The sequence below is a fragment of the Vidua macroura genome, chromosome 22 (assembly GCF_024509145.1).
Source record: "Vidua macroura isolate BioBank_ID:100142 chromosome 22, ASM2450914v1, whole genome shotgun sequence".
Taxonomy (NCBI): domain Eukaryota; kingdom Metazoa; phylum Chordata; class Aves; order Passeriformes; family Viduidae; genus Vidua; species Vidua macroura.
Genome location: NC_071592.1, coordinates 226,221 through 242,819, shown reverse-complemented (window position 1 = coordinate 242,819; position 16,599 = coordinate 226,221). Strand labels below are relative to the sequence as shown.

The following is a 16,599-nucleotide window of genomic DNA, read 5'->3' as shown; positions in this document are numbered from 1 at the left end:
TCTGTGCGCTTCCCTGCCCTCTGCCCAGGCTGTCCATCAGCTTTTGGCTTGGGTGGAAGGACATGAGCTGGTCTGGCTTGAGGAGTCCTTCTTCCACAAGACCTGGAAGTTTTTTACCTTTACCCATGGAGATGTATTGGGCCCGAGTTCTCATGGCTCCTGGAGTTTTCTCAGGTCCAGGACTTGCAGGCAGAGGTCTGCTGCTTAGAGCCCTTGTGTTCCTGTGCAGTGGGACAGGGATGCTCTGAATGGGGCTTGGGAATCTGGTGTTTTGAGTGGAGCCCAGGTGCCTGCACAGGCAAGGCTGTGTTGTAGCACAGTTGTGATTTCAGTAGGCCAGATATGCTCCACTAACTGGTGGCACTGGTGAGGACATCTAGGCAAATGAGTGTTTTTGGTCACGTGGTGACCGGCCCAAAGGGGAATTCCAACATTCTCTACCACTCGATTTAGGGGTCTAAAGCTGTCTGATAAATATTTTTGCCAGTTTTGAAAATGAAAAATCAACTTTTTGACTCTTTCACCACTGAGCAGTCACTTAGGTTGACCACAGGCATGCAAATGCATTGGCTGCCTCTGCAGGCACTGATGGCTGCTCTGCTTTTCTGATGGGCACAGACCTTCCCGCCTAGACAGCACCTGTGGCCAGGCTGCTGACTCTTCTGCTTTTTTCCTTTGCTGTGTGGTCACTGGAGCTTGCTGGGTGGCAAACCCTGTGGCAGGCAGGGGTGAAGGGTCACTCCTTGCTGCCTTTCAGGTAGCTGAGAGCCCTGATGAGACCATGGTGTAAGGCACACACAGAGCCAATCAGGACTCTGAAATCAGGGGAATGTAAGAAATTACAAATCTAGCATGGGACTGGATGAAGCTGGAAGGGCCCTCTGGTGCTTGTGGGCTTGGGGAGCTGGAGTTGGAGACGCTTTTCCTGATGTTGGTGCTTTGTAAGCCCATCTTGGAGCTGCTTTCTGAGCATCGTGGTCCATGCTCAGGGCATTCTGAGCAGGACTGCTTTGCAGGCTCTCAGGATGTGGATTTTACAGCCCTGAAAGGTCTGTAGGAAGGGTTAACTATTCTCTCTTTTTCCTGTCCTTAGGCATGACTGGGAATCAGCCAAATCAACTGCACTTGAACTCTGTGGGGCCTGGTTCCTCTCAGAGCCCCATGGGAATGAACCTGCCTGGTCAGCAGCCCCTTTCCCACGAACCAACCCCCACCTCCATGATGTCCTCCCCAAACCCTCTGGGCTCCAACATTCCTATGCATCCGAGTGGGCCAGGGGCGGGCGTGCCCCCCCAGAACCCCATGATGCTGCCCCCGGGTCCCCAGGACTCATTGAACCAGCAGTGTGGCCCTGTGCCCAACAGTTCACAGATGATTCCTTCCAACCAGCTCGTGTTCCCCCGCATGCAGCAGCCCCACAATGCCATGCCATCTCCTGCCGGAGGTATGCCCATGGCCCCCAGTGCAGGAGGTGGCCCTGGGATGCAGCAGCATTACCCGCCAGGGATGCCCTTGCCACCTGAGGACCTTCCCTCCCAGCAGCCTGGTCAGATGCCCCCTCAGCAGCACATGATGGGCAAGAACATCCCTCCTCGGATTGGTGACCCCTACCCGCCCGTGCTTCCTGGGGTGGCGTCGGTGCTGAACGACCCCGAGCTCAGTGAGGTCATCCGCCCCACGCCCACGGGGATCCCGGAGTTTGACCTGTCCAGGATCATCCCATCAGAGAAGCCAAGCAGCACCTTGCAGTATTTCCCCAAGAGCGACAGCCAGGCACCCAAATCTCAGCCTTCCAACCTCCACCTCATGAACCTGCAGAACATGATGGCTGAGCAGCCCCCCGTGCGTCCAGGTATGAATGCTCCCAGCCTCCCCGGGCAGCAGGGCGTGCAGAGGGGACTCAGCGTGCCCATGTGCCATCCTGGACAAGTGCCCATGCTGGGCAGGACAGGCATACCACCCCAGCAAGGCATGATGGGCAATAGCATGCACCAGGGCATGATGTCTCCGCAGCAGAGCCTGATGGCCCAGCAGAATTTCATGCTGATGCAGGCCAAGCAGAGAAGCATGTCTGTGTCGGGGGAGATGTATGCCCAGACAGGACATATGATGTCACCTCAGGGCTCTCTCATGGGGCCCCCACCTCAGCAGAACCTCATGGTCACGCACCAGATGAGGCAGAGGAGTGTCTCCCTGGACAGCCAGATGAGTTATATCCCCGGGCCTGGGAACATGGCGAACTTGCCTTTTTAACCCTGACTGGAGCTCAGGGCTGGGGCGGGGATGGGGCTGCCCCCACAAACATTTTTAAAGCTTTCTCTGGGGGCGGGTTGGGGGCCAGTGCCAGTGGAGGACACCACGTGGGATGCTTTTCATATTGGATTTGCTTCTACACAGCAAACCAGATGTGCAGTAAACTTGATGTGAATTGGGTTTCTTTTTCCTTTCTTTTTTGGGGAAGGGGAGGGTGAAGAGGCTGGGGGTGGGGCTGTTACTTTGAACCCTGTGTGGTGACCAGGGACATCCAGACCTTGTGGCAGTTTGTAAAGTTTTCACTTATGGTTTTCCTCCGTCAAGTGTTTTTCTTGCCCTTTTTTCCTTTCTCTTTTGTTTGTCCTTCCTTTTTAAGCAACCAAAATGTGCAAGAGGGTTTTTGGAACTAGCTGTAAATAGGTCGCTGGGAAAGGCAAAATTTGTGCTGGTTTTTAATTGTCCTGTATTTCTGTGTTTTAATAGAAGCCTCAAAACATGTTTTAAAAAAACAGAAAGGAAAAAAAACTTGCTAAATGCAACAGTGTACAAGGGTTGAAATCTCTCCGTGGGGGAGGCAGGAGGATCCCCAGGGTGCACAGGGTGTTGAGAGATCCCATTGTAGAGTGACTCTGTCAGACCTGTGTTGTTCACGAATCTGAATGGTTTTGCATGTGTGTGGAGAGGGGGTGGTGCAGTGCCATGCAGATCTCAGGTCCCGTGGATACATGGATACTATGCCGAGTACACAAACATAACCACTGACCTAGGGCCATTGGGCGGGGTCAGGGTGAGGCCGCCAATCTGTAGCCCCAGTGAAATGCTGCTGGAGCGGTGCTCATCTGGCAGGGCAGAGGCCACAATTTTACAGGATGCAGCTGTTGCTGCTCTCTGGAGAAGCTGCTGTGTTTGGGATGGGAAGGATGCCAGCCCTTCAGCTGGAGAAGCATCAGGAATGTAGGCTTCGCAGATGGTAACGTGCTGGACCTGAAGGTCTTGACCAGCTCTGTCACCTCTACTCCCTTCTCTTCCCTTCATGCTGTGTGTCCTGTAGGCAAGGTGATGCAGTGGGTAGGGACAGATGGGCTTTGAGGTGAGTGAGGTGATGCATTCCAGTGCTTCCGGGAGAGGCTAGCTGGGAACCCTGATCTTCTGCAGCCTTCCTACACGAGTCTATTACCCATCCATTACCCTTCACCACTGCGTCCTGCTCCCCCGCCATCGAATGCTTTCCCAGATTTTCCTTGTGCTTGTCAGCCCTTCATCTGTAGAGTTTTGCAGGCAGTTTTCACTCCATGATAACCTGAGCTACTGGCAGCAGCCCTGCCCTGTGGCACAGGAGAGGTCCAGCTCTTGAAGAGGACCTGTCCTTGAGTGCAATACTCTACCTCAGCGTTCAGTGTCAGCAGAATGGCCATCCTGTGCTTCAGACAGAAGAGGCCAAAGTTGAGTTGCAATCTCTCATTCCTAGGCTGGCAAAAGCATGCCATTTGGACAACTCTGGCTTTTCTGGATGCACTCCACCCTCTCCATCCTGTACTCCATAAGGTCTTCCTGCATGCAGCCCCGATGGTCTTTCCCATGTTTTTTCACAGAGGGGAATGTGTCATGATGCACACACGTTTCTGCACACATCACAGTATCTCTGGACCTCTGTGGGGATTTGCAATTCCAGCATCCAGTGGTGAACCTGGGGCACACAGTTGCTGGAGGAACACTGCTTGGAGAATTATCTCTGCAGAGCCAGGCTTAACACACTACCTCTCTTATAACAGAGCTCACCTTTCCCAACTTGCTGTTGCTGGGACGAGACGGCTTTTGGAAAGGGAGATTGCCAAGTAGTGAGTGAACAGCAACACTTTTTATCAGGTTGCAAGCTGTTTGGAAAGGCTGGTGGGTGCTGAAATGTCAGCCCAGCAGTTGTCTTGATCCAGTCTGTGAGAAGATGGAATCATAAAGTCCAGTTAGGAATACATTGAAGCTTTGGGGCATTTTGTAGTGCTGGGTGAGAAGCGTGGGTTTGGGTCTGAGGAAGGATCTTTCTCTAGTCTCCTGCTTTGTAGAGGTTTGTTGTATACAATGTGAGCAAGTAGCATTTTTTGAAGTGGTTAAGCAGGAACAATCACAAGAAGTTCTCCTTCCTGCCGAGGCAGTTGGAGCAGAAGAATAATCTTCAGCTCAGGCTTTGGACCTGACATGTTAGCTGGTTGGATTCTTGATCTTTTCAGTGTGTGTTTCATGTGGGAGGATATGGCTCAAACAGATGTAGCTCTTTCTAAGCTTGACTTGCCTGAAAGGCTGTAGCTTCTCTTGGCTGCTCTTCAGGGTGTTGGCTGCTGGTAACTTCTCGTAAACATCCAAATACCAATTACAGTCCCAAACTTTGCTCATCATCCACCAGCAAGTGTTGGCTAATTTGAAGCCATAACATTTTCTATATGGAAGTTTTTTTGTTTGCCTGTAGATAGCTGTTGTTTTAGCCTGGTTGAGATCTCCATGTGTTTGTACTTTCCCTGTTGTCCCTTTTGCCCAGCCCAACACAGAAGTTGCCCAGGGCTTGCAGTCCTCACTGTGTCAGCAGCACATTGTCCCTGTATCAGCAGGAGCCTGCAGGCTTGTGGCACATGCTGTGCAGTGCTCAGAAGACTAGTGCTGAGTGCTCACAGGCAGTGTGATGCTATTTCTGCCTGGCAACAGGAGGAAGACCTGTCCTTCAGTGACAAATAAGAAGCTAAGCCTTTTGACTCAGCAGCTCTGGATACAGATGGGAAATCCTGATGCTAGGTCAGAGCTGAGGACTCTGGAGCAGCAGTTGGTGCTCTTCTGCAAAATCTCACTGCCCTGGAGCCAGCCCTACCCCTACCACTGTGATGGCTGAACAATGGAGAGAAGAAATGCTGCCTAACACCCCTGTGCCCTGGGCGCTGCTCCCAACCATGTCTGTGAACAGCAATGTGGCAGGAGTTCCTTTGGAGGCTCAGTGACAGCCAGTCCTTGTTAGACCCGGGCAAGGTTTGCCATCAGCTGGTTGCCCGCTGCCGTGACCTGTGTCTAGTCTTGTGTCTTGTAGTTTATTGCTCGGCTCCTCACCTTGAGTTCTGTGTACTGACTCCACCTAATCACAGTAGAAGGTTTGCCCATCTTTTAGCCATGACTTTGCCATGTTTTTCCAGCTCCAAAAAAGCGAGTGCTGGGAAACTCCATCTTTCAATATGTTGGATAATCACACACCTGGAATTAGCTTTCACACTGAGGTAAAGTTGACTGACCTGTTCTCTGTCATCCCATGGAGAAACTTCCCCAGTCATTTTGTACCATTATATAAATATATATATATAAATATAAATATATAAATACAATATGTGAAGACATCTTATTGGTTTTTATTTGAAACAATTTTTAGGCTTGTTTTTGGGTATCTGTGCTGCCTGTAATGTATTGACCTGTTTTATAGGTGCCTTTTTATTAAAAAGACAAATTTCAAGACCTGACCCTGTGCCTGTATTTTTCCACATGATTTTCCACAGGACTGCAGCAGAGACAGAGAGTGCGAGATGTGCTGGAAGGATTGTGTGGGCATCGGGGGAGCCCCTTCTCTGCAGCACTCCCAGGCACACATTCATTCATGCGTTCACTTACTTGCAATCACCCATGCATGCTCCACTGCCTGCCACGGCCCTGTGATCACTGTGTATGCATAGCAGGATGCTCTGCTGAAACCCCAGCTCTGTCTCCTGGGAGACTTGGTTGGCCTGCAGGAAATGCAGAGCAGTGTGCTGTTGTGAGGGTCTCAGTGTTCCCATCTTTGGGGTTACCTTCATCAGAGACCAGGGCTTCCTCTGGTTTGTCTGCTGGAGCCGTGTTTGCAGAGCAGAGTCCAGGACTGGAGGTGCAGAGGTGCTGTGGATGCTGGTGACATCACCTTCCCACGCATCATCTCCCTGCTTTCTGCAGGAGCCACCTTGCAGCACCCCTTGGCTCAGTCCCCCTTCCCGGTGGCCTGGGTGGACAGAGTGCATCTGCCTCACTTGGCAGAACTCCGGTGGGGAGGATGAAGGTCTGCCCGAGGGCTGCAGGGGTGGCTTTGGCAGTGTGAGTACTTAGCAGGGAAGCCCACTCTGGGGCAAGGTATTGTGACAGCCATGCAAACCTTGAGGAGATAGCAAGGATTTTGCTGAGTGGAAAGCAAGAGCTTCCTCTGCAGTGAAGGAAAGTTCCTCTTGTTTTCTTCCTGTCGCCATTCAGCAGGCTGGCTGCAGGCAGCTGTGGGAGGAAGAATTGCCACTCTTTGGGGAAGGTCTGCCAGCTCTGAGCCAAGCCATTCCCAGGCTGTCTGGGCCAAATGTAGGTGTAAGGGCAGTTTTCCAGTCAGGTTAGCAGCTGCTATAAAACTGGGGCAGGAGGTGCTGCAGTTAGTGGAAGAGGCTCTGTAAAGCAGAGAGGTAATACAGGTCTGGACTGACTCTGAACACAGCAGAGCCTTCTGCGGCACTGGTGAAGGGGAATCTGAGCAAAGTGCTCCTCTAAGCCCTTTGAGCAGAGCTTGTCAGAAAGGTGCCATCTGCCCACTTAGTGCTTTCTGATGCATCTCCCTTGAATAAAGTGACACAGTTACAGACAAATGCTTACAAGCACTATACATGAGAAGATGGTGTTTTATTCACCTGTTTATTACAGCTTACCTCAAAACTTCCTAAAGGTTTGTACATACCAGTGCTAAAAGCTATAGTAACAATAGATGTGTAGTCTGTACACTCTCATTTGAGCGCAGATTTTCTTTTTGTGACCACTGTAAGAATTTTATACTTTGACTATTATTTTTTTCAATAACATTTTCATGTAGAAACACAGTTGTCACCATAACCTGCTGGGGAGGTGTTTACAATGCATCTGCAATGGGTTTTCTCACTGGCACAACTGTGGAGAACAAGTGCAGGCTTAAGAGGCTTGCCCTTCTCTGCTGCATGTATGTGCCTGAACAACCACAATTGCCATTACTTGAAAGTTTAATCTTTGAAGATAAGGTGCTGCAGGAAATGGTGGACTGCCTTATACTAGCTGAGTTTTTCTCCTCAAGTCACAATGTGAGATCAAGCTATTGAGATCTCTGCCTGAGTCAGGCTGAGGTAATGTGTCAGTCCCAGCGCCATAATGGCTTCACCCTTCCATAATGGCTGGTCTTTTTAGCGGGGCCCTTGAGTACTGTGAAGTTCACCTGAGACTGAGCTGTCTGCTAGGGGGATGAACTTCAGAAGTGAGGTTAGCACAAAATTCCTGCTGCCACAGGAGAACTAACATTGTTTTGACATTGCTTAAAATGTGAGGTGAAGGGTAGAGGAGATTTTAAAGTGTGCTTGTGAGGAGGGTTGTGCTCATGTGACATTGGTATGTATGGCTCTCCTACAGTTCAGGCCACAGCACTCTTTAGGAACAGAAACGTCATGGAGCAATGTTGTGGGCCTGCTGCCATGTTAAACTGTGACAAGACCTCCTAGGCAGCAGCAAGCTGTCTTGAGTCTGCTGGGGCTTCCCCACACACCAGCTTGTGGTGCAAGGATTAATGATGGGGAAAGCTGCTGCTCTTACTTTGAACCAAATTATTATCAAGCTGCCCTGATCTGCGCAGTTTCTGCATACTTGCAGTTCAGGGCAAGATCACCACTCAGGTTTGTCCTCTGTATACCTGGATGCACTTAACCGCTGAAAGCCCTGTAGGTCTTCCTCCCTGCAGGTGGAGGAAAACTAACAGAAAGCACAGTGCAAAGCAAAATGCCACATTTCCTCTAGCCTTGCTCAAAATAAAGAAGACTTTCCCTTACTCTGGGGCAGTGAGTCTCCTTGTTCTCAGAACCCATAAATAGCCATACAACTAGCTGCCAAAAAAAAAAAAAAAAAAAATTTATACCATCAGCTTTACAAAGCTGTGTGGTTTCTCTCCCCTGTGTGCAGTCACAAGACAGAAGCCATCTCCTCAGATGGTGTTCCTCCTTGAAGGAAAACTTTTGCAGAGTCAGGCATTCAGTTCAGCAGCCACTCACATGAGATCATAACAGCAATAAAACAGATCAAATGAGTGGAGAAGAATGCTACTGCTGTCAGGAAAGGAGTCTGTGACAGTCAAATCTTTCAGTCTGTGAGAGGACCTCCTGGCATGAGCTGTGTTGTGAAGATGAATGTGTTGTGGCAGGCTGGGGGGATGCTATGCAGCAGGAGGACAATGTTGCAGTCAAAGAGTGTCCAGCACTGTATGCCCATGCTATTGGATTGAGCTTTGCAGCCCCCCTCAGTCCTACCTGCATCTCTCCAGTTGTGATGGCCACTGAGTCCCACAGCTTCCCTTAAGCATGTGTGTACCAACCTTAGCTAGTGAAAGGGAGACCTGCTTGCTGACATGACTCATTTACTTGGCTGCACATTTTTCCTTAACCCTGGCACCTGAGTCCTGTGCCTGGCTTTGTGCACAAGATGTCCGCAGTCCGTTTTTCGAGGGAGAGGTGGGAATATCAGGTTCAACCCACTTGAGTGACCATCTTCATCCAGCTCCACAAGAGTGACCATCAGACATCCAGCATTCACCAACAGCTGCCAGATAGATCTCTACAAGTTTGAGAACCAGGAAGAGCCAAGGAAGGTATCTGATAGGATTTGGGTGTTTGGTGGCTATTGGATCTGTTTCCTGAGAAGTGAAGAAAGTTGTGGGGATGCTTGTGAAACTTGTAACTGAGACCACAGCAAGTGTGCCACTGGGAAGGAAAGACCCAGGCCAGTTCTGCCCTGCAGGCAGCTCTTCTCAGCTAGAAAGTGGAGATGGAGGTGGTGTTGTCAGACTCTATCCCACTACCCTTCCTTGTCACCTCCAGGATCTCCTGCAGGGTCTCCTGGCTTATGCAGCCGAGCTCCTGCAGGATCCGGAAGAAGTCGTTACGGAACTTGACCCCAATGAAAGCGTAGAGGATGGGGTTGAGGCAGCAGTGTGTGAAGCCGATGGCCTCTGTCACCATGATGGCTGTGTCCAGCTGGTCTTCCAGGAGACAGTTCTTGGTGAAAGCTTCTAGCTTGGTAAGTGTGTTCAGGAAGATGACAATGTGGTATGGGCTCCAGCATAGAAGGAAGATGCCTGTGACCAGGATGGCCACACGGACAGCTTTTTGCCTCTGCAGGCGCTGGGACTGACACAGTGCCCGGATGATGGCCATGTAGCAGTAACACATGACCAGCAGAGGCACAAAGAAGCCCACGGTGTGGTAGAGGAAGCGGGTTGCCAGCCACGCATTGTTTCCATCAATCCCAACCTCTGGAAAATAGCAAATGCTGCGGTTGCTGTCATCTGTCCAGACTTCCATGAAGATGAGATCGGGTAAAGTCAGAAGCAATGAGCAGAGCCAGACAGCCGTGCAGGTGAGGTGGATGGAGCGAGCTCTGCGTTTGCGGTAGGTGTGGATAGCATAGACGATGGCCAAGTAACGGTCCACCGCGATGCACCCCAGCAGCATGCTACTGCAGTAGAAATTGATCTTGTGGACAGCACTGAGTATCTTACAGAGGAACTTCCCAAATACCCACCCAGCTAAGCTCTCCACCACACTGAATGGGAAGGTGAGCAACAGTGCCAGGTTGGCCAGGGTGAGGTGGAAAAGGAAGTTTTCTGTGGTGGTGCGAGACCGCTTGAACCTCTCTAAAATGACCAGGACCAGAGCATTGCCCAGAGTCCCCAACACAAACATCAGCAGATAGATGAGGGGCATGAAGACCTTTCTGAAGGGGTCTCCCTGGTTGCCAACCACAGATGAGGCTGGGTTGAAGCAAAAGTAGCCCTCCAAAGAAGGGGTGGTGTTCTCAGCTTCGTAGTAACCGCTCAGCTCCACCTGGCTCTGGGGAACAGAGAGAGTCTTGTTAATGGAGGGGAGTTTCTGAACAGAAGAACCCAGTCCCCCAGCTGCACCTGGCAGACCTAGAGCAGAGCACCCCTATGTCCTGCAGCCCACCTGCATCAGGAGGAGATGCTGTCTACAGTGTGATGACGCTGGAGGCCCCTCTACTGCCAGGAGGTGCAGCAGCAGGTGGAGAGGGTTTTCTCCATCTGTGACAGTGAGGGCTGCTCAGTCTATAATCTTTAACTGGAGTATTTGGGGATGTTTTGGTGTCCAATCAGATGATCAGTTTTATCTTCTGGTTCTTGCCAAGTTACCTGCTGGCGAATTTTGCTTTCTCACATAGAATGGAACCCTCCTCTACCAGCTTTCCTGATTTTTCCCACCCATTTCTTATATGGACCACTCCTGTCCTGCCTGCTGTCAGGTATAAAGGTGGTAGGATTCACCACACAGCACATCTGTACCTCAAATACTGTGCAGTGAACCTGTCCCCTTCTTCTCATCCTCAGAGGCCTGAGAGCTGCCTATGAGAGAGCAAGGTGAGGTGGGGTTAGCAACAGCTGCCCTTTGAGATCTCTTCCCATTCTCGGAGGAAGGTGTGGGGTAGGTGTTCAAAACAATGGGAGGAAAGCCTCTGAGCTCTGATAGCTGGTGCCACAGCTACAGGAATAGATGATGGAGAGAGAGATCAGTTCTGTTGATAAACCTTTCAGTTCTGAATTAATTGCAGTCAGAGCAGGAAAGGGAAGGGAAAACACCACTCAGACCCCAGACTGATATCCAGTAAGGGAAGTGCAATAGAGCTGCTTTGAGATGTGACTCGCCCTTGGCTTGCGCTATCTTCTTGACCAGTCTGCATTTCAGGCTGAAGCTGAGGGCAAGTCTTGAGTGCTGGGAAGCTGAAATTCTGCTCAGGATGAGCTCCCTGGATGGTGGTCATGCTTCAGCTGGCCTTGCACAAAAAGAGAGCAGTGGAGGAGGCTTGTGGCAAACTGAATATTGGTGACAACTGGGAAGAGCTCAGCAGCAGTCACCCCGAGGTCCCCCACCCACACCCTCTCTGGAGACCTGTGCTGAGCCTTCAGTGTTGACCACAGCGGAAGTCTCTGCTAATGCTTTCATACCTTTCACTGCCAGCTGCAGCCGTTTGCACCTGCTGCTCCTTCCCTCATCAGCCAAAGTTCCTGTCTAAAAATACCAGCCCTGCTTTACACAATTTTAGACCTGATTTTGGGGGTTTTTGCTCACCCAAGGGGCCACTAAGCAAAATTACTGTGACCAGCCTGGAGTCTTGTGTTGTACCTAGCTAAGGAAGGGTGATTGATGTTTCTTCTCTCTCAGGCAGCTTTCCCTGGGTAATGCACTGGGTGCCTCTGCACATGACTGTGGGGGGTAAAGAGGTCACTTGGCAGCAGCAGGGCTTATCTAAACTCCTCTGCTGCTGAAACCACCTGCATGGTTCCAAGAGGAGCCCGGGCATGCTCATGGGGCAAAAGTCTATGGGGCATTACCAAACTCATAGAGCACACAGCAGGCGCAGGCAGTCCCCAAGCAGTGGATGGTAGGAGGGTCCACTCCCTAGGACCACTCCAGTTTCCCAAGGGAATGAGTCCTTGGGAAAAGTGTGGAATAACCCTGCCCAGCTCTTGCTAATGTAACTGTGGGGCTGCAAACCTTTGGTGAGAAGCATTTTGTATTGCCAAAGAACATTTGTTTTTCTGGTTTAGGCTATGATTTTGGGCCTTAAGAAATCCCTCCCAGCTATTTTCCTACCCAGCTTGAAAGTATTTCCTGCTTACTCTGTACCCGGACCTTTCATGAGGAGTTAACAACACACATAGAAATCAGATCCTTGAACCTCTCTGATAAAAAGCAAAACAACCTAAAAACCTTTGCAATTTTGTGTAGTGACCAAACCAGGCTGCTCAGGCTGTGCAGGTGACTGTGCTGAAAACTCCAAACAGAATATATGTTGGAATGGGAAATTTCACTGGGAAGAGGTTGGACGATTCCAGCTTTGAAGGGAAAAATGAAATGATGGAAAATAACTGGGTTTCCTGGCTGGAGTGTCAGGCCTTCTTTGGAGCCATGCCAGCACCATCGATGGCCGTGGATGGGCAGCTTGGGCGGTGTTCAGCGGCTTTGGCTGCTGACCAGTTTCCAGCATCACCTTGTATTTGGAGCCGGAAGTGCAGAGGTTGAGTGCCACTATCAGACACCATCTGATTGCTGATGGGGAGCACGTAGGGAGGGCTCTTACTGTAAACCACTCGCTGTGGGTAGGGGAGGCGTGTTAGAGCTGTGTTTGAATCGTCCTTGCCTGCATCTCTGAGCAGAGCAGCACATGTGGGTAGGAGCAGACAGAGATGAGTTGGAGACAAATAAAAGAGAATGAAAAACCAGAGTCTGGGCTGAGACAGGAAGGGCAGGGATCAGAGCTGCAGGAGATCCATTGAATATGACAAGCTGAGGCTTCTGGGAACTCTGCTGCAATTCTATGACTAGAAGTGGGTGGCTGTCTGATCTGGGATGGGATAAGTCAATAGTGAGCATGCAGAGGGACCTTTGTACAGGTCACCTGCATGACAATTGCAGCAGATTTGGGGGTGGGAGAAAAAGTGTTGTCTCTGTAATAAAGCAGTCAAGTGCACGCCTGGGAAAGCTGTTGCTGTGTGCTTTTTGTTCAGGGATCCCTTTACCCTATAACCTGCATGACAGAGTTATTCTGGTCTCTGTTTGTCAGCTGTTTTTCTCAGTTCCCCACAACTGTCAGCAATGAAAATATTTGGCTGTAGAAGTGAAGCAGCTTGTACACTGTTACGGATTTTCCATGTGAATCATTCCCTTCTAGTCAATGCCAGGGCTGGGAGCAGCAAATCCCATTTTCAAAACCTTAGAACTGTAATTGCCCACATTAGTACAATCTACTGACAGAGCTTCTGCTCCTGACTTCTGCAGGGGCTGAACCAGGGAAATCCAGGAACAAGACCAAGGCCTGTGGAAAGACCATGTTACTGCCTTAGGTGCCTTAACGCTCTTGAGTCATGTTGGTCCCATTGCAATGAAAACTGGCCTGAGGAACCTCAGGGAACCTGATGTAGATCTCAGTGGTTCTTCTGCAACTTGTTTTTGGATGTCTAGTCTGCAGCTGAGGAAGGTTAGCAGGGAAAGCATTTTTGCTATGGAGAAATGGGATTATCATTTTGGGCATGGTACTTTTTTGCAAGGTTACAGAGTCAAATGGTCTCATATGGTATCAAAATTTAGGTGAGGCCCTCATTGTATTCACTGTGTGATACTGAGATAAATGCCCTTTTGGTGTAAACGTTCTCATAATTTTTCCTTCCATAATTGCTCAATTGATCAAACGATCCTCTCTGCACAAGGCAGGGTTTGTGTTGCCACCTTGACAAGACACTTTGGAAGCCTTTTTTTTTCAACTCTTTATGGGTAGGTTGCTGCTACAAACACTGAGTGTAAGTAAAGCAACATATGGCACCATCAAAGCAAATACAGTGATGCTCATGTGATATCTGCGGCCTCCCTGTTCCAGGGAGGAAGCCAAATCTGGGAAGCTGTCAGGAGACAGAGGTGGGAAACAACATATGTCAAACTCCCAACTGCAGAAGTCTGAGAAAAGGTCCAAAACTCTTCCTGCTGTGGCACCTGACTGTGGGCGTTTAGTCCTAAAATCAGCTGGGCTCCGCCACCCAACCCTCCCCCCTCCCCTCACATGGGGTCTTCTTTATGATGTAAAAGAATTCACAGCACAGATAAAATCACTAAGCTAAGGATTATGGAAGGTTTTGTATGCAAAGAAAATGAGGTGAAAAAAGGGTTGAGTTTGGTTTTAACCTCTCAGCAAATTTTAGCACTGCTACTGAACTTCAACAGAGGTCAGGGAAAGAAGTGTCTTCTCCAAAAAAGTTTTAAAGGAATGACCACTATTTGCAAAGGATTTTTATACTGGATGAATCGGAAAAGAAATAAATAGGGTAGGGCTTGCTCTTCCCTGGTGTGTAGGAAAAAAGGAGGAACAGAAAATCTGGTAACAATTGAATCCAACATTTCTCTTTTTGGAATAACTAATCCTGAAGTCTGCTGCAGGGAGCCACTGTAGTAAGAAAATTAATTCTGAGATGCAATATTTGATAACCAGGGTAATGATAATGATGCTCTGTTCTTCCCGTTGGATAGCACAACATACCCTATAAGGTGCAGCTGCTCTTTTTCACTTGTAAAGGCTGGGAAGAGAACTATGAGGTAGAATACCTAGTTTCATCACTCCCCGTTAGACGTAGTACTTGCAATTTATCTTCCACTCTTTAATCCTCTCTTGTAAATATACTGCATGTTCCCCTTTCAGCAGAGTGTATGTGGAGCCATATGTATGGAAGCTTGTATGTGGGGAGCAAGCAAGCAGGCTGGTCATACCAAGGGTTTTCACACACGGAGAGAGAAGACTGGGTTTGCTTAGGTATTCCAGTTGTCAAAGGAGACCAGGTAAGGTGTACAGGGCTTTGCACACTGTGTACACAGACATTTGTACCACTGAAGCCTGGTGCAAAAGGTGCCTGGCTCAGAATAACTGTTTTATGCCCCCGTTGTGCTAATGGCCGTGCAGACAGCAGGGCAGCAGGAAGCAGAGGCAGGGAGAGGCTGGCAGTACCGGATGGGACTGCCGGAGCCTTGCTCTCCAGGTGAGTCACCTGGCCCTTTGCAGAGACTCCGGTCTGTGTCCTCAAGCAAGGACAGTACTCGGGCTTAGTGCTTGCCAGGCCCTGGTAGCTTTCCCCAAGAGAATACCCAGCATCCCTGGATCACAGGGGCTGTAGCCATACTATGCCGGCTCTCTGAAAGCAACAGCTTGTGGTCAAGTCTGGACTTAAGGGATGCAAGGACTGATTATGCTGGCATAAGAAATGGCTCAAGCTCTGCCTCTGCCTCTGCCAACAGGAGGGTTAGAAGATGGATGGCCAGAAACCTGGCCTTTCAGCCCACCCCAGCTCTACCTGCCATCCCTGTTATCAAGCAAAGCCAGGCCCAACTCACCAAGTCATAGGTCTCTGATGAGTAGCTGACAGGCCCCATGGTTTGAGGGGCACGATCCGTCTCTCCTCCAGAAATTGCTACAAAAGTTCTTTTCTGGGGTGGAGTTAATAACTTAAGTGAGTGGGGAGGGACACAGAATGTAACAATAGAGTATTTGCAAGGCAAATGAGCTCCAGGCATAGCGTGACCTGATTGATGTAAAGATTAACACCTAGCTTTATTATCTTTTTACTAGTGCTGTAAGTTGATTTTTAAAGTACAGTTTCAAGAGTCCATATTCCTTTGGTCTCTACCGCAGAAGATCCAGAACATCTTTAGGTCTTCCTTGAAAACCTTGCCCACAGCTGTCCTTGTTACAGGTAGTCTGAAAGGCTTTGAAAAGTTTTCCTGCTAAGGACCACCCTTACCAGAAACCTCCTGGATCCAGGCACTTCTCTGGAGCTGTGCAGGACTTTGAAGCATGGGTATGGTCTGTATGATTAACACCCTCTGCCTTGGGGTCCTCCTGGCTGCTTTAACCCCAGTGACTTGTAGTTGTCTTCTGCTCCTTCTTCTGCTGCGTCACCCCTTGTCTGGGCTTGGGGGAGTGTGAGGTGGCTTGCACAGGAAAGCAAAGCCTTGGCAGCTACTCTGCAAGTCTAGAGCAGGGCTAGCAGGGGCTGGGCAGCTTGACTTCACAAGGGTAACAAAGGAGAATCAAGATCGGAAATCAAGATTTTCTCTGCTCGGGGAAATGGGCATTTTGTTCACTGATGTCACAGCAACAGACTCACAGTGGGAATGCCCCGGTCTGGGCCAGCAGAGTAGGATGGCATTGCAGCTGGCATTTTGGCAGAAAGCTTTACCTGTGTGAGGAGCTGAGGTGGTCTGACAAGCACAGTTCTCGTCCTCCTCTTGTCTAGGTACAGCTGCATCAAGGCCTCTCTACCAGCAAGGGCTCTGGCGGGACTTTGGACTGGTGAAGGAGGAGGTGGTGTTATTCTCGTGAGCACTGCTGGATTACAACCACTCCTCCTGTTTCTTAGATCCCGACTTGTTGGGCACCAGCTGCCCCGAGGATGTCGCTGTCCTCCCCTGCCGTGAGGACCTCTGTGTGCACCTGCATGTGCTCATCAGCTTCTGGGCACTCTTTCTCCTGAGAGAATGGAGAGCAGCAAAACTGGAGGGAGGCCATAGGGAGCTGGCACCGTGCCTCACTCACAGGGAGAACACAGACTGAGCAAGCCCCGTGCTGCAAGGGCTGAGGGGTAAGGCGAGGAGTGAGTGGGGTATCCCTGGCCAGGAAGGATGTTCTCACTCAGCTAGAACTGGAGGGTGGAACTTGTGCCTTTTGCTGCCGAGGGTGGAAAAACAACCACCTAGAGACAGCTGTAGATGTGAGGAAAGCGATAAAACCAGGAATGTCCTTGTCCTTTTGCATGCA

At 50.0% G+C, this 16,599-nt stretch overlaps 2 protein-coding genes across 12 annotated transcripts in view; one reads left to right on the top strand and one right to left on the bottom strand.

The window, feature by feature from the left end:
• The window catches only part of BCL9L (BCL9 like), a 61,167-nt gene extending 55,426 nt beyond the window's left edge, over positions 1 to 5,741 (top strand). For all 7 annotated transcript variants that reach the window (XM_053997194.1, XM_053997193.1, XM_053997198.1 and 4 more), the window contains one exon: positions 1,094 to 5,741. In XM_053997194.1, coding sequence (XP_053853169.1) covers positions 1,094 to 2,253 — 1,160 coding nt within the window. In that variant the 3' untranslated portion in view covers positions 2,254 to 5,741. The remainder of the gene's footprint in view (positions 1 to 1,093) is intronic.
• Positions 5,742 to 6,887: 1,146 nt separating this feature from the next.
• On the bottom strand, positions 6,888 to 16,404 carry CXCR5 (C-X-C motif chemokine receptor 5). 5 transcript variants are annotated; one of them, XM_053997210.1, is made up of 3 exons: positions 15,177 to 16,404; positions 10,236 to 10,648; positions 6,888 to 10,121 (listed from the first exon to the last, which is right to left on the bottom strand). In XM_053997210.1, exons 2-3 carry the CDS (start codon positions 10,239 to 10,241, stop codon positions 9,045 to 9,047), a joined length of 1,083 nt encoding a protein of 360 aa, XP_053853185.1. In that variant the 5' UTR covers positions 10,242 to 10,648; positions 15,177 to 16,404; the 3' UTR covers positions 6,888 to 9,044. The 5 variants fall into 5 exon arrangements, 4 of the variants coding, with proteins under 4 accessions (XP_053853185.1, XP_053853183.1, XP_053853184.1 ...); XM_053997208.1 differs by lacking the exon at positions 10,236 to 10,648; XM_053997209.1 differs by lacking the exon at positions 10,236 to 10,648 and having other exon boundaries at positions 16,022 to 16,404.
• Positions 16,405 to 16,599: the final 195 nt, after the last annotated feature.

Excerpts from the sequence above, each read along its gene's own strand:
- CXCR5 (XM_053997208.1), bottom strand. The coding sequence starts at position 15,356 with ATGCCTGGAGCTCATTTGCCTTGCAAATACTCTATTGTTACATTCTGT. Across the intron at positions 10,122-15,176 it reads CATCAGAGACCTATGACTTG|AGCCAGGTGGAGCTGAGCGG; the intron begins GTGAGTTGGGCC and ends TCTGTTCCCCAG.